This window comes from Amphibalanus amphitrite, unplaced genomic scaffold (assembly GCF_019059575.1).
Source record: "Amphibalanus amphitrite isolate SeventyFive unplaced genomic scaffold, NRLGWU_Aamphi_draft 000488F_arrow, whole genome shotgun sequence".
NCBI lineage: Eukaryota > Metazoa > Arthropoda > Thecostraca > Balanomorpha > Balanidae > Amphibalanus > Amphibalanus amphitrite.
The window spans coordinates 264,123-279,409 of record NW_024881982.1 but is presented as its reverse complement, the minus strand read 5'-3'; the positions used below and the strand labels follow the sequence as shown (position 1 = coordinate 279,409).

Below are 15,287 nucleotides of genomic sequence, written 5' to 3'. Positions count from 1 at the left end.
TAGGCAGGTAGTAGCGAGGCGCGTCCACAACACAGTGACATCGCATGTTAACCTTCGCTGTATGTACACATCTGAATGCACAGACACCTGTGAATAGCAGAATAGCAAATGTGTAATATGATTTATAAATGTAATATTATTGTATATTATTGCAAATGAGTAATATTATTACAATGACACCATACTAAGGTAACTGCACATCAACCATAACGGTGAGAACGAGACTTGGTAACAACTCGGCGGTTTGAGTCCAACCAATGAAGCTCCACGTAACACCAAGCAGCCAATGGGCCGCCACATAACACCCAGTGCACGCGGTGGCTTTTAGCAGTGGTGACGTAACGACTCGTTCGTGAATGGAGGAAGAGGCAGCCGCAGGAAGGAAAATTCGCAGGAGCGAACGCCGGATTACGGGCGGGACACGGCGCACTAGCAGGGCCCGGCACGGACCACAGCCGGGGCCCGGCACGGACCACAGCCGGGGCCCGGTACGGAGTGGCCGCCGGGGCCCGGCACGGAGTGGCCGCCGGGGCCCGGCACGGAGTGGCCGCCGGGGCCCGGCACGGAACACCGCCGGGGCCCGGCACGGAACACCGCCGGGGTCCGGCACGGAACACCGCCGGGGTCCGGCACGGAACACCGCCGGGGTCCGGCACGGATTGTTCGCAACGGTATGCGAGGCTGGACGGACGGCACTGCACGGCCTGTCAGTCAGATCGTTTGGTTAGTTTGAGCCTAAAAAGCCTTTTAAAGCGGCCAGTTGACACAAAGAGTGCACCTGAATGTCCATTTAAACTCACTGGATGGGAGCCCGCTATTGATCAGGGTGTCGTTTTACAATAACTGGAACTGGAAGGGGTGTCCGTTACATACGTCGGGGGTATGTCGTTATACACTCATCGGAAGGGGTGTCCGTCGTTGGTCGGGGGTATGTCCTTATACACTGACTGGAAGGGGTGCGCCGTTACTCGCTGGAAGGGGTGTCCGTCGTTGGTCAGTGGTTGGTCAGGGGTGCGCCGTTACTCACTGTAAGGGATGTCCGACGGTCAATGTTGGTCAGAGGTGCCCCGTTACTCACTGGAAGGGGTGTCCGTTACATACGTCGGGGATATGTCGTTATACACTCATTGGAAGGGGTGCTCCGCTACTCACTGGAAGGGGTGTCCGTCGTTGGTCTTTTGCACCATGCCCAGCACGGTCTTGTAGAGCCGGAAGCCGAGTGTGACGGTGAGCAGCGCCAGCCCGAAGTAGGCCACCACCGAGATGAAGCTGCAGTAGAGCATGGAGAACAGCAGCACCAGGCCCGTGGCGAACGCCGCGCCCGACTTCTTCGGGTCGCGCCACAGCAGGATCTCCATCACTGTCGGACAGGGGTGGGAGGTCAGTCGGGGGACGGACGGAGGGGGTCAGTGGGGGGGACGCCATCACTGCCGGACAGGGGAGGGTTGGTGGGGGACTGCCATCACTGACGGACGGAGGGGGGACGTCAGTCGGGGGACGGACGGAGGGGTCAGGGGGACAGGTGGGAGACACACAGACACGCACACAGGTGCCGCCGGCCGCAGTCGGCACCGCTCGGACCCGCACCACCTGCGGTAGTCTATTGGTCACCACCATTACCCACACACCGCTCAGTCTCGGGTGGTGACTGGGACCGGCACACGGCGGCTCGGGGGCCACCCAGCCGCAGCTTACCGCCCCAGGTATCCATCATCCCACCAGCGCTCTGCCTGTCCTACCACCCGCCCTCTGGTCCAAACGGTCACCCACAACTGCTCACTGGCTGAGTTTGTTGCCTTTATTTGGCCGATTAGGTCGTCACCGTTGAAGTTCATATCCAGCGAAGGACCCATTATGTTTGCTGTTCGCTGACCTCTATCTAATTCACCATCATTAACCATCGTTACGAGCCCGCGACCGCAGCAACATGATACGGAAGAGAGCAGTTCTGAGTTCTGACCCAAGGCCCTATATACCGTTCTGACCGATACCCAGTCGGTGGTCCAGTGCAGAGGAGACGCACGCCCAGCGGCAGCCGCTATCAGTTACACATTCTGCTGCCAGTGTCCCCGAGCCTGTCCGATCGAATTTCGGCACAATAGACCACCCGTCCCGGCTGGGTGCAGCGATGGAGTGGGGGAGGGGAGGGCGGGGCAGCTCGGCAGCGGCGCCCGTTATTACCCTGGACAAGGTCACACGCAGCACACGGCTGAGCCGGCCGGCGTGTGGGGGAGGCAGGCCGGTGCTGTTGCGCCGCGCGGGGAGGCAGGGCGGTGCTGTTGTGTCGCCGCTCGGTCCGTGCCCGGTTGAGTTCCATCACGGTGACCTTGGCTGCGCGGACGGACGTGCCGGGCGACGGCCCGCCGGTCCGAGACAGAACCGCCGGCGACGGCAGGCCGCCAGTGACTGCTTCCCCCTGGAATGGGCGGGGGCTAGCGGACCACAGGACGTCTCCCCAGGGCCCTTACCGAGTCGCCACGACTCGGCAGACGGCTATAAACGACCGTCGCCGGGCGACGAGCGGCAGGCGTGACGCCAGCCGCTCACGGAAGCGCTACCATTTACGGTCCGGCCGCGGCACGACTTTCCCTAGTAGCGGCGGCCGAACACGGCTGGTCAGAGCCACCGGCGCGCTCAACGGCGCCGCGCCGGGGGTCCGACAGCGCTCCGCACTCGGCTCTCGGGCCGAGGCGTAGGCGGCACGCAGGGAATCGATACAGTCGAGCCGCAATACGGCACTGAGCGCCGAGTCGGACCGCGTGCGCACTTCCATTTCCTGTGCCGAGTTCAGAGAATGTTCAGGGAAGGTTCCAGTCCCGTGACGAGTTGCGGGGGCGGACTGGTGTCTGACCGGTGACTCGGGACTGAGGAGCGCCGGGGGCCGCCGCTGTCGGTCGGACAGTCCCCCGCCGCGCCGGGGGCCTCCGCTGTCGGTCGGACAGCTCCTCCTCCTCTACCGAGGAGCGGCGGCAGAGGTGACGTCAGACGACCGCCGGCGACACTGCCAACTCCACGGCCGGCCTGGCCGTCCGCCAGAACCGCCCGCGGCAGCCCAGCCGGGGGACGGGTCACACGGACAGGCCGCACTGTCAGACCACACTGACCCAGTGGCAGATTTAACATTCTGACAACCCACACTGGCAGAACAACGACCCAGTGGGAGAGAGATCGAACTGACTTTACTAGTGGGAGAACGGGCCAGTACTGACCAAAGTACCGAACGACCCAAAGACAGGTCATACCGACAAATAGCAGCCATATGAATCACCCAGCGACAGACATGACACAAAATCACATTGGACTTCGCAGAGCCGGACCACTGATTCACTCAGAGATGAGCCGAACTGACCGCAGTGAGAAAAGCCCGGCCCTCGAATGGCCACCAGCTGCCGCCCTTGGCCGAACGACCCATTGCATCGTATCGACACAGTGCCGACCGGGGCGACTAGTCCCCATTGCCATTGGTCTGCGTGAGTCAGCCAACAACTATCAAACAATCAAACAAACAGCGAACGTTTACCGAGCGGCTCCAGTTCAACTCGGTTCGGCGAGCGCCTCAGCCGTCCGTCAGACTCAGGGGTCAGGAGTCAGGCTCCGGACCCGGGGACACGAGTCAGGCTCCGGACCCCGGGGACACGAGTCAGGCTCCGGACCCCGGGGACACGAGTCAGGCTCCGGACTCCGGGGGCACGAGTCAAGGTTCCGGACCCGGTGACAGGAGTCAGGCTCCGCGGTCACGGCCACGGCGCCTGACCGCGCGGCCGGCGCTCCTCAGACTCACTCAGCCCGGCGGCTGTCCCGGTCTGCCGCCGGGCCAAACAGCTGAGAGGGCAGCTGCCGCGCGACCGGCGCTACCTGTTCAGTCCGGCGGCTGGGCTGTCCCGGCCGGCCGGCCGGGCGGGCGGCGGCCGACCAGCTGAGAGAGGATGATGCTGGCCGGTGGTACCGGGCGTCATCTGCTCTCAGCTGGGAGAAGGGCAGCTGCCGGCCGGCAACAGCCGCCCGCCCGTATCGCCAGCGGGCGCCGGCTGCGGCGCTCCGGTCACGGACGGCGGCTCCCACCGCGGCCGTGGACAGGACGGACGGACCGACAGGGCGAGTCGTGGCGCCCTGGTCTGATGACGGCACGACTGTTTTCGGGGTGATATAGATCGAACAATGAGCCTTCTGCCGGCCCCTACCACCCGCCGGACAGCCGGCTACCCGGCCGGACGGGACTGGCGAGTCCGGTCGCCGGCGAACTGGACCAGACCAGATGGTCGCCACTCGGCACAGACCCCGCAGACGCAGACACAGAGACACAGACACACGGGCTCGGATACATGCGACCAGAGGGATAGACACGAGGTCAGAGGAACAGACAGGCACACACCGGGACTGACTCAGACAGAGGCAGGCACGAACAAAGAAACAGGTATCCACACACGTACGCACATCTATAACACATGTGGGACGTGTGGGACTATGGCACAACACGCAGCCCGACTAATACACAAAGGCTGACATTGCACCGCCCCGGCAGCAGGCCGGCCTGTCTCCGGCGCCGGCGCGGTTCAGGGTTAATGGGAGCGTTCCCCCGGCCGGCGGCGCTGCCCGCGGCCGGCTCGGCTCGGCGGCCCGGCGCACCGTCCAGCTGCCGGCGCGGCCCGGCCCGGCGCCGCTGCGTCCCCCTCTCACCGGGGCCCACTTCAGGCAGCTCCTCCTCCTCGGCGGCCGTGTAGCGCTGGTTGCGCCGCCCCATGGTGGCGGGCAGGTGAACGGCTGACGGGCACGGAGACACGCACTGGCACGCACACAGGGCGACCGGAGCAGCGCGGCGGCGGGCGGCGGCGGCGACAGGCGGCGCGGAGTGGCCGAGCTGCGGCGGCCGCGCCGCGCCGCCGCCGCCGCCGCGCCACGCGGAACCTGTCGCCGTGACGTCACGAGCACGTCGGCCGGTGCGCCGCAGAGGGCGCCACGTCAGCCGGCCCACCTGTCGACCGGCCGACCCGGCCCAGCGTCGGCACAGACGCATATTCGCCGCCGGAGCGACTCGGCTGAGCGAGGCAGCAGCTCACGGTCAACGCCACCCCGAGCAGGGTTAGATGGCTGTTTATGGCCGCTCAATTGACCGAGGCCTCGCGAGGAGCCCCTCCGCTGCCCATCTTTGTTTGTCGGTGCGATCAGCGGAGCTCCGCGATCCGCGGCGGCCGGTGCAGGGGACCGGCCGGCCTCGGTCCGCTCTGCGGCGGTCCGCCCCGCCCCACAGCGGCCGGCTGAGAGACACCCGACCGGCGACCAGTCTCCCACGGCATCCGAGCTTCAGAGCCGCCGGTCGACATGGGACGGTTCCCGGTACCGGCAGACAGGACGGCGGCGGACTGGACCAGCCACAGCTCCATCCCGGCCCGGCCGGCCAAGGTCAAGGGCAAGGGCAAACTGCAGGCGGCGCCGACACTGCGCCCGCAGCGGGCAGAGGACAGAAGGGCGGAGAGGGGAGGGAGGAGGGACAGGCGGAGAGGCGGGCCGAGAGGACCACTGTGCGCGGGTAGAGGGGACCGCTGGGGGTAGTGAAAGGGATAGTGAAGCCCGCCGCGCCGCTCGGCTGATCCGCCCTGTGGTCCGTCAGTTGGAGTCGCCGTCCATCCGGTGTGCATGGAGGGAGCATTCCGTCCGCGGTTGGACCGCAGTACCACGTTACGACACCGCCGCCGCTGCACCGTGCCGGGCCGAGCTCCCGACGGCGGCAGGGGCAGAGCGGCTGATCGGCCTCCCCCTGGCCTGTTGCCGGCCGCCGCCGGGGAGCGGGGCCGGGCCGGGCGGGCGGTCCGCCGCGGCCGTCCAGAACCTCCCGGAGCGCCCGCCGCCGCCCGCCGGGGAGCGGGGCCGGGCCGCGGCCGTCCAGAACCTCCCGGACCGCCCGCCGCCCGCCCTCCCAGCCACTGACGCAGTTCAGGACGGGCGTTGAGTCACGGCTGTTGCACGTGCCGGTCAATACGGCACCCCTGTCCGCCGCTACCCGCCCCCAGTCAATGACTGGGGGCGCCGGTCGAACGCGGCACTCAACTCTGCAGTCGGCCCCAGTAACCATCGGCAACAAAGAGTACTCGGGGGTATAGTATACGGGTCGGCGGAGTTCAGGCACCGCCACACCTTGCCGGAAAGCACTGAGACGATCAACGTGATACTACAGCACCTCGCAAAGCCAACAGCATAAACTTTCCCCCATAGTAGGTAGGTATCCACAATGAAAATACGAGACGGGTTCTGAATCATACACGATACGGCGCAGCGGAGTTCGACTTCGCCCCAGCGCGCTGTTCTGGAACCAATAGGATTGCATCATCAGAGCCACCAATCGACCTCACAGCCCAATCGACCTTCCCCTTTGAATTGCCCTCAGCCACCGCGGACGATCCAGCACCAGCGGCAGCATGTGCTGGACGTAACTGGCGGATAGGATACCACGGCTGAGACGGCGCCGGGCCGTGGGCGCCGCCCGTGACGCGGCTGAACGCCACCGCGCCGGTCCGGGTCGGCGCCGACGGTACGCGGCTCGCGCGCCGGTAACGGTGGCGAGGCGAGCTCGACGGCGCGGTGTCGTCTGCCCCGGACGGCGGTCGATCGGCCCGTGTGCCGGTCCGGGGAGGTCCGCCCCCCCCCCCCCTCCGCCCCGCCCGCCGACCGACGTGCCCGCAACGCCGCCACCCGGAACGGCGGCCGCGCCGAGAGCAGAGCGCCAGGTCGCGAAACACAGTTTTTAGCAGCGTGCAGCGCACCTTCTCTTCATTAGCCTAAACTTAGCTCCTGGTCGGGTGACGCACACAAGTAGGAATGCCCGAAGGCCACAGTCGCCCCGCCCGGCGCCCTTTCTGTCGTCGGCAGCCGGCCGAGGTCGGGTCGGGTCGGAGCGGGCCCTGTAGAGCTTCCCCGTGACGGACGGCGACGGTGACGGGCGGGGCGTCGCCGCGTCGGGCCTACCTGGCAACTGTGTCCGGCTGGCGGCGGTCAGAGGCGCTGGACGCACCGGCCCGTGCGCTGGCTCGGTCGGCAAGAGGCCCGGCTCCGCGGGCCGGCCGCGCCGGTCGGTGCCGTCGGCTATTTCGGTCTGACCGACGGCTGGCACCGCGAGCCGCCCGGCGCGGGCCGCCGGCACCGCCAGCCGCCCGGCGCGGGGCGGCCGCAGCGGGCCCGACAGGCCCGGTCCGCGGACCAGGCTACAACCCGGCCCACAGCCCGACCACGGACCAGATCACAGTCCGATCACCGGCCATTTCACCGTTCACAGCCCGACCCACAGTCCGAGAAACGGAGCATACGACACGAACGGCCGGGGCCATAGGCGGCGGAACGGGGGGGGGGGGGGCACCGCGGCACCGTGATTTTGCCATTTTAACATTAGCCCTATGGGCGTTGCATGGAAATAATGGGGACAAAAGTCGGCAGTGCCCCCCCCCCCTTAATTGAAGGTGTTCCGCCGCTACTGGCCGGGGCACGAGTCGGACCACAGCCTGAAACAGCCCGCTCCCGACAGACAGCCCAACCACGCCGTCTCGGATGACGAAATGTGAAATCCTTCTGCGTCTCAAGAGCGATACCGTATACTGTAGAATAGAGGTGCAAAATTTCCCTACCGCACTACCGGCATGCCGGTAATTTTTCACTACCGCAAGTTTATTCGTGGTATCTGGCATGCCTTGCCGGTAGCATGCCGGTATTTTTGATTTTGTGCAAAAAAAAAATTATCAGCAAATGATTCAAACTTTGGACACTAAGAGGCTCTCAAATTGTAGTAACAGCAATATTAGCCACTGCAAGATACATTTTGTGGTAGAAGTTCCATTGCTAAGTGTAGGGGTAACACATGGACCTCAGCATTTCACACAATTCACAGGCTTGGTTATAATTAGAATTGTCAAGAATCTACTGTGGTTTATATAAGGAAGAATACTCATTCATGTTGCAAAAGCACGATAAACTAGTACCTAAGTCTAATGGTAGGTAATACGTATAGCACAATAAAATAAATAAATGTTCATGACAACATTCCCTAGGGGAAAAGGCAGAATCAAAACACCAAAAAACACAATGTTTGGAAACTGGCCTTGAGTCCTGAGATCATGAGATGTGGTCTGAGAAACTCTACAAAGAATTTGACACTGAAAATCCAGCTGAAAAGGCAGGTGTTAGGTAGCCCTGAGCCTGACTTTGGTCCCATAATTAAATGAAAATGGATTTGAACTGGCATTTTGTCTTATCTTTACAAGAAAACACATCATGCAGGCAAAATTGACACAAAGTGGCGCAAATAATTAGACAACCAATGATTTACTTTTAAGATTCTCTCTCCCCTAATGAATGGATGTAATCTGATGACGTAATATTTATTCATATACCCATAGGCGTCGCCAGAGATTTTCGGTTGGGGGGGCAAAATCAACTTTTGTGTTAAATCTTGCCTTCCTCCGGTCGTTACTCATTCATTCTACATATCATTCGACGCGCAATGGTCCGAGGAATACGATGGTGACAAGGTTTTCCTTGTAGCTATGACATGCCATTTTTTACAGAAAATTCAAAAAATTTAAATTTTTGAACAAAAAAAAAACACCGGTAGAATCACAATGGCTGCGATTGCCGACGCACTCTAGAGAGCCCCTGTGCGGACGCTCGTCGCTCATGATCATCATCCAGAAAAAAGGTTAAAACCGCTCAATTTAATCGAATCACCTTGCTGAAACCTTCATTCACGCAAAGATGCAGAGGTTCTACGTGAAATGCACAGGGCTTATCCCAGCCGCCGATTGAAGCTAAGTTGGGCTTTCGGCGGAGAGTGAATGTCGGAAGTGTGAATCGGAAGTAGTTCATCTTTGCTCCAGTGAAAGGAGGTGTTTTGTTCACACGAGAGTGTGAACAAAAAGTTTCTCGTTTTTCGTGTGTAGGGAAGCGCTGCAAACGCGAAGAAAAGATGTTTAACGGAACTAAAATTTCGCACGGCATAGCGGCAAGGGATTCCTTAGCGATAGGCTTGGGACTTCTAGGCCATTTTAGGCCACTCAGGGTTAGTGTGGGCTCTCAGAAGCCTGCTTAGGATTCTGAAGATCGGCGTTGGTTACCCCAAATAGTTACGTGTATGTGGTGCTTTAGGGCTTTTCGAGCCCAAGGTGGGACCCTCAGAAGCCAGTGTGGGCGGCGGGGGCGCTAAGAGACCAGGCCCAGGGTGAGCAGGGAGCCCTCAGATAGCAGTGTGAACCCTGGAGGTTTGCATGCTATCGAATCCCTAAGGACCCTACATAGGGACATAAGAAACATGTGCTGGGACCCTCAGAGGTCCCTTACTGGGGATGTGCTGGGACCCTTAGGGGTCACGACCCTGAGTCGTGACCCCTAAGCTGCCGGCTTGGGCTCAGCAAAATCTGTCGCCTCAAAAGCTCGGCTGAGCTATCAGAGGCCTAAGGTTCTCAGAAATTTTCGAAAGTATCCTCAAGGATCCGTGTGGCCCTTCAGAGGTCTACGCATGTGTAAGGTCCTCAAAGATCCCTGTATGGGCCCTCAGAGAATATGAACACCAGTGGGACTCTCAGAGGCCGGTTTGGGCCCTCTGAAGGCTTCTTAGAGCTCAGTGGAGCTCCTTCGGAGCCTGTGAAAAGCGAGCAGTCATGAGCCCTGTGGCACTTGAACGGCACTTGAGTCTGTCGCAGACATTTGACGAGAGTTGAGAAAGGCCCGAAGATTAAGTGTCACGCTTTGAACGCAAATTATGTATCAGCACTTCAAAACTTATGAAAATCAGCTATAAAATGTAATAAATTACTGTATGCCTGGCCTATTCAAATACATTAGCCGGAAGGGTGTGGTAATAACTGGTGTAAGCAAATTGACCACGGTCAAAAATGCATTACCAATTTGCACTTTAGCCAACATTTTGGGATGGTCTCGTTCCTGAGTCAGCTAAGAGCTTCGGTCCAGAACATAAATTTATCGTTGGCATACAGTAAAATACATACCAAACTCGGCCGGTGATAAATTTTCAAGACCTCAGTCCTTACTGATTTTAGAACTCGGCCTTCGGCCTCGTTCAAAAATCCAGTAAGGACCTCGGTCTTGAAAATTTATTTACACCGGCCTCGTTCAGTATTATATAGAACCAACTAGGAACATGGAATGAGAATCACAGTATTGACATTTCCGAGTCTGGAGTCGGCGTCTTGAAGATGTTGGCGACTGCGACTCCGACTCTGGCTTGAACGAGTCTGACCTCACACGCATTCTCAGAAAGGTACCCCCATTTTTTCCCGACTCCAAAATCTCATCGGATCTGTATCGATCTCAGGGGGTGCCCGGTCCGAGGTTGGGGGGGCAAGCTGCCCCGCTTGCCCCCCCGTAGCGACGCTAATGCATATACCCTTTTGGTTGAATAACTGAAGAGAAATGAATTTCTTTGTAATTAATTACACTACAATGTTGATTTCATTATAATTTAATATTGTGTTGGATAATTTTTACGAATATAATCATTCACGAGGCAGTGGCTTGCAGTCGTTAAACAATTTTTTGCAGCGTTTTAATCAGCTGGTTAAAAGCCTCAGTTATGGCGCATCTGTTTCGAAATCGATAACCTTGTGTTTGTTTGTTTGTTTGTTTGTCTTGTTTGTTTGTAACACGGCGCGGAGCGGTGCACTGCATACCACAACACATTGAGCGCACCGCCCACTGGATTCGAACTTTTGGAATTACCTTCTGATCTTTGCTTAGAATCAGAAACCTTTGCCTAGAATGAACAAACCTTGTGTTTTGTTCTTGAGGTTGGAGAGGATGGAAGATATCGTTTTTATACATATTATTTGGTGACTTTTCTCAGGACCAGTGAGTTATTAACACATTTTTTACATGATTCGTATCTTATTCACGAACCAGCAAGCCATTGTGGATAGGAAAAAGTAGATGTTGATCTCGCTTCCTCAGTTAGGAAGATGGCCGAATCTGTACTTGTTTACCTATTTTTTGACCATCTAGATTTTAAACATTTGGCTGGTGCCTGCAACATTTTAGGAGAATATGGAAAAGTAGAACACCTGTGAAATGTAAATGTGATTACTGCTCACTGTCCAGTCTTAAAAACACATTTCAGTAATTCAAGTCCTTTTTGTCCTCACCTTTTTGATGAATGTAATAGTTTTTTTGTAGGCAATACTTCTTTGATTACAGGTGATATTTTAACAGTTATAGACTGGAATTGAGTTTCAAAATTGTGGGTATTTGTGGGGCCAACTCAGCCAAAATCAGCCTGCTGGTATTTGTGGTTGGACAATGGATGGCTGTTGGGTGGGAGGGGTACTGAAACTGCCAAAATGTGGCATCTCTGGCAGGGGTAAGCTAGAATCAAGAATGCAGGTTTTTTAGTATGCCGGTAATTTTGCGGTTTTTTTGCTTGGGGCGTGGTAGCATGCCGGTATCCCAGAAAATTTTTGTGGGGCGGGGCGGTGCCGGTAGCAGCCTTTGGGGAAAACTTTGCAACTCTACTGTGGAAGCACACAGTGATGGGTTTATTTAGGTCTCTGTTGATTGCGAAATATTCGAGTTGTGGACCATTTATGCTAGATTTTCGAACAAACCTCTGAGCACGTAGCAACACACACCGGAGAGGATATTGACGTCACATTGTTCATCTTTAGGGCAAAGGCAGAAGGACGGAGATGATGGATGTGCCTGCCGACTAACTACGAGAGTAGCATCGCATTGGGAATACGGGTACGGAATAAATGCCCGTGTTTTATGCTGGGAACACGAATCGACCGTAAGGAACAGGTTCCAGTTCAATCAAGACATGGATTGTAGGTATAAGCCACCACCATCAAAGACAAATAAAATTGACTGTCTAGAGCAACGGTCCGACGCAAGTATTCGAATAAAAACTTAAAAATTTATTGGGTTATTGGGCCATTAGGTTGTGTCAACTGCGACAGCCATTTTGCGCCTATAAAACATAAGTGTCCGGCTCGAGTTGACCCAAGTAGATGACCATACCTATACTCAGAGAGCGACCTCGGAGCGTCACCGACCGAGCCGTCGCGGTGACCGTGCGCCGGCTCCAGGTCGCCCAGACTCGGAGCCGCAGTCCGCGCCGTGGAGGGCTGCGGACATGGCCCGAGTCCAGCCGCCCTCCGTCGCTCGCGGAGCCGGACACGGACGCTGCTCCCGGTCGGTCAGGAGGGGGCGGAGCCGACCGTACGACTACGGACTACAACAGCTTCATAAGAGTGGCTCTGTCATGTATTGGGCTCCCGTGCCATGCACCGACCAGCCCGGTTCGGGGTAGGTATTTCTCTGACCGGCACAGCAGCTGACAGCGTGAAGCACCGCCGGCCGAGGTCCGTCGCCGGCCGGGGTTTGTGACTCTGTCCGGCCAGAGTACGTGCCTTTAACCGGCCGGAGTCCATGCCTCTCTAACCGGCCGCCGGCCGCCGGGCCCCGTCTGATCGGCCGCCGCCGGCCGCCGGTCCAGTGGCCCCGATCGACGGCGGCCGGCCGGTCGATGCCGGCGGCGCCATCGCTCGGAGCGCCGCACGCAGGTCCGCCCGGCCGGCCCGATGTTGCAGCACGCAGCCGGAGGGCGCGGCTCAGCTCAGCAGTGTTTACAAACAGAGGACGGGCGGGCGTCCACAGGTGGGGACCGGGGCGCTCCGCCGGGGTCACCCACTGACTGACCACACCCAGTCCGCCGGGCGGCCGAGGTGGCCACCCTTCCGCGGCCCATCACTGCAGCAGGGCCAGTCTGTCTCCATGCGACCCGACACTGTGCGTTTCCATTTACCGCGGGGATAACGACGTAGTGACCCAGCAGCTCAACATCGAACAAGGGATGAAACGTCACTAATGACGAGGGAGGGCAAACAACTACTGGGACGTTTATCCAATGACACTCAACACCATAGGGGAGAGAGGTCATATTGCGCCACCTTAAGGATATCGGCCTATTGCGGCTAAAGTTGACCAGCTGTCATGCTTGATGATATCTCAAATTGTACCTCAGTTATTTTGGCATCAAATTACAACTCCTAATTTGTATCACACCCATAAAAATTAACAAGAGAAAAGTTTTCCGACACACCTGCAAAGGGCGCATTTACGGACTACCCCATCAAAAAGCGCCCATGCCTTTCATGTAAAAGCGCCCTATTAAAAACAACGGTTTGCCACCTAACTAAGTAGCCTATTTGAACGTGTCAGCCCATTAACCATTTATGCTGTGAAGGCTAAGGTAATGGTAAGGTGAGCGCTCTAATAATCAAAGTGTTCAATGAAATGTGTCCCAACCACCAGATGCTGTTTCTCTGGGTTGAAGAATAGGGCGCAAATAGGGTGGGCGCAGTTACGAATGGAACACATTTTTCATGAGCTTCAAATATGGCGAGGACAGCGAAGCCACGGTGGTGATTAACTTTCAAAACTACCATTAAACGAGCAATTAACAATGATTATTAGTTGAATCACTATCTCTAAGATAAACCATGACACTAGCAAAGGTCGAAATAGACTGTTTCGCGTAAGAAAATAGAGGAAATCACAAAACATGGTCTGCGAGAATGTTGAGACACCTCACCTGCCCCCGTGGACCGGAATAAGAGCGAGTTATTGGTGGTGAAGTAAATGCACACATTCGAGCATTCATTCGAATCGAATTTTGGACAGGAGGAAGGTGTGGCGCATTTAAGAACATGGCGCAATATGACCTCTCTCCCCTACTCCGTAGAAACAAAGAAATAAAGGTAAAACTTTTTGAGGAATGTCATGAAACCAGAGATCCAATCAGTAAAGTACATACAAATTGATGCTTCGCCAAGGCAACCAGAACAGTCCCTCATCTAAATGTCCCGATCTAAGTGTTCCTGGTGCCAGCTCCTTCTGGCAGCCGCCGTCCGTCCTCACCTTTCTCTCTGCAGGCTCCCATGTTTGCCGTTGCGTCAGCACCTCAGTGGATCACACACGGCCGCCGGTCCGCTGTAACACTCCACCCTTGGCACCCGCGGCAGCGCGCGCGCCCCGCTCCTCCGCTCCTCCGTCCGTCCGGTCCGCGCCCGCGCGCCGCAGTGTCGCCCTACCGACGGCGGCTAAAATTACAGCCGCGCCCGATCGCCAGTGTCGCGCCGGCTGCCAGCCGCGGCCGCGGGGCTTCGCTGGGCTGGCTGGCGGCGCGTCGGCACAGAATGGGGTCCGCCGGCGCGCGTCGGGGCCGACGATCGATGGGGACGGCGCCGCGCGGTGCGCAGGCCCGCCCCGACCGGCCAGCGGCGGCCACCGACCGACTGACTGCCACCGCTGACCGGCATACCGACCACCAGCGGGGCGGCCGGTCCAGGAAATGGGCGGCCTACCCATGACAGGCTCAGCGGGAATACTCGCCAAAATGTTCTCCAACTTGCAAAAGCCGTCTCAGTTAGCGTCCTTATGCATTACCGTGCAATTGCATTGCAATGGAATGCAAAGCAATGGCCGGGACGGGATCAGGGTAGGCAGTAGGCACGTCCCCCCTCGCCGAGATAGGGGCGACCACCCCGAGGCACAGCATTGCGCCAGGTGAACGGCGGAGTCCGCCTGATCCCAGCGCAGCGGCCGGGGTAAGGGAGGACTAGCTTCGGTCAGAGGTGATCGCATGCGAATATTACGGTCTGCTAACACACGGCCCTCATCTCATCACCTTACTGATCTGATGCAACGTCGGGCCGTTGCTTGGAGGGCGGACCGCACTGGGCAGGTGCTGCCATCTGCCTTAGACCTGTGTCCCTCGCCACGGGGCGCCACCTGCGGCCCACACTCCTCGGCAGCACTCAAAGGGTGCACGAGCTCGCGAGCCCTTCCCCACTGCAGCGCGTCAATTAGACCAGCGGAGAGGACCATATCCAACTGCGTGCTGATGGGCATAATATCCAACCCTGTTCCGGTGGAGACGGCCAGTGGAGTCGGGGGGGGGGGGGGGGGCGACAGCCAATCAACATCAGGTCGACGACCCCTGTCCCTGAGCGGCTCAAACTAAACGGCAAACTTTCAGTGGAGCGCTGCCGCGGATGCGGGAGATTCAAGAGAATGGCTAACGATCGGATTGCTTTGGCAATTAGTCTGCTTGATAACAAGAGTGCGAGCACTAATGAACGACCTCTCGATGAAGGCGATATTGACAGTTCTTCCGTGATAACTGTGGGGGCCCAATGAGGATCATCCCAGACCGACATTTGAAACAGAGTCTGTGTGACATCCCAAGTAAAGCTACCCGAAACCACAGGTCTATGCCGCAACTCCAGAGTCCAATG

General features: G+C 58.2%; 1 protein-coding gene across 6 annotated transcripts in view; it reads right to left on the bottom strand.

Annotated features, from left to right (window-relative positions):
• LOC122392506 (reticulon-1-A-like) overlaps positions 1–15,287 on the bottom strand; it is a 28,557-nt gene that overhangs the window by 3,822 nt on the left and 9,448 nt on the right. For all 6 annotated transcript variants that reach the window (XM_043387426.1, XM_043387425.1, XM_043387427.1 and 3 more), the window contains one exon: positions 1,153–1,360. In XM_043387426.1, coding sequence (XP_043243361.1) covers positions 1,153–1,360 — 208 coding nt within the window. The remainder of the gene's footprint in view (positions 1–1,152; positions 1,361–15,287) is intronic.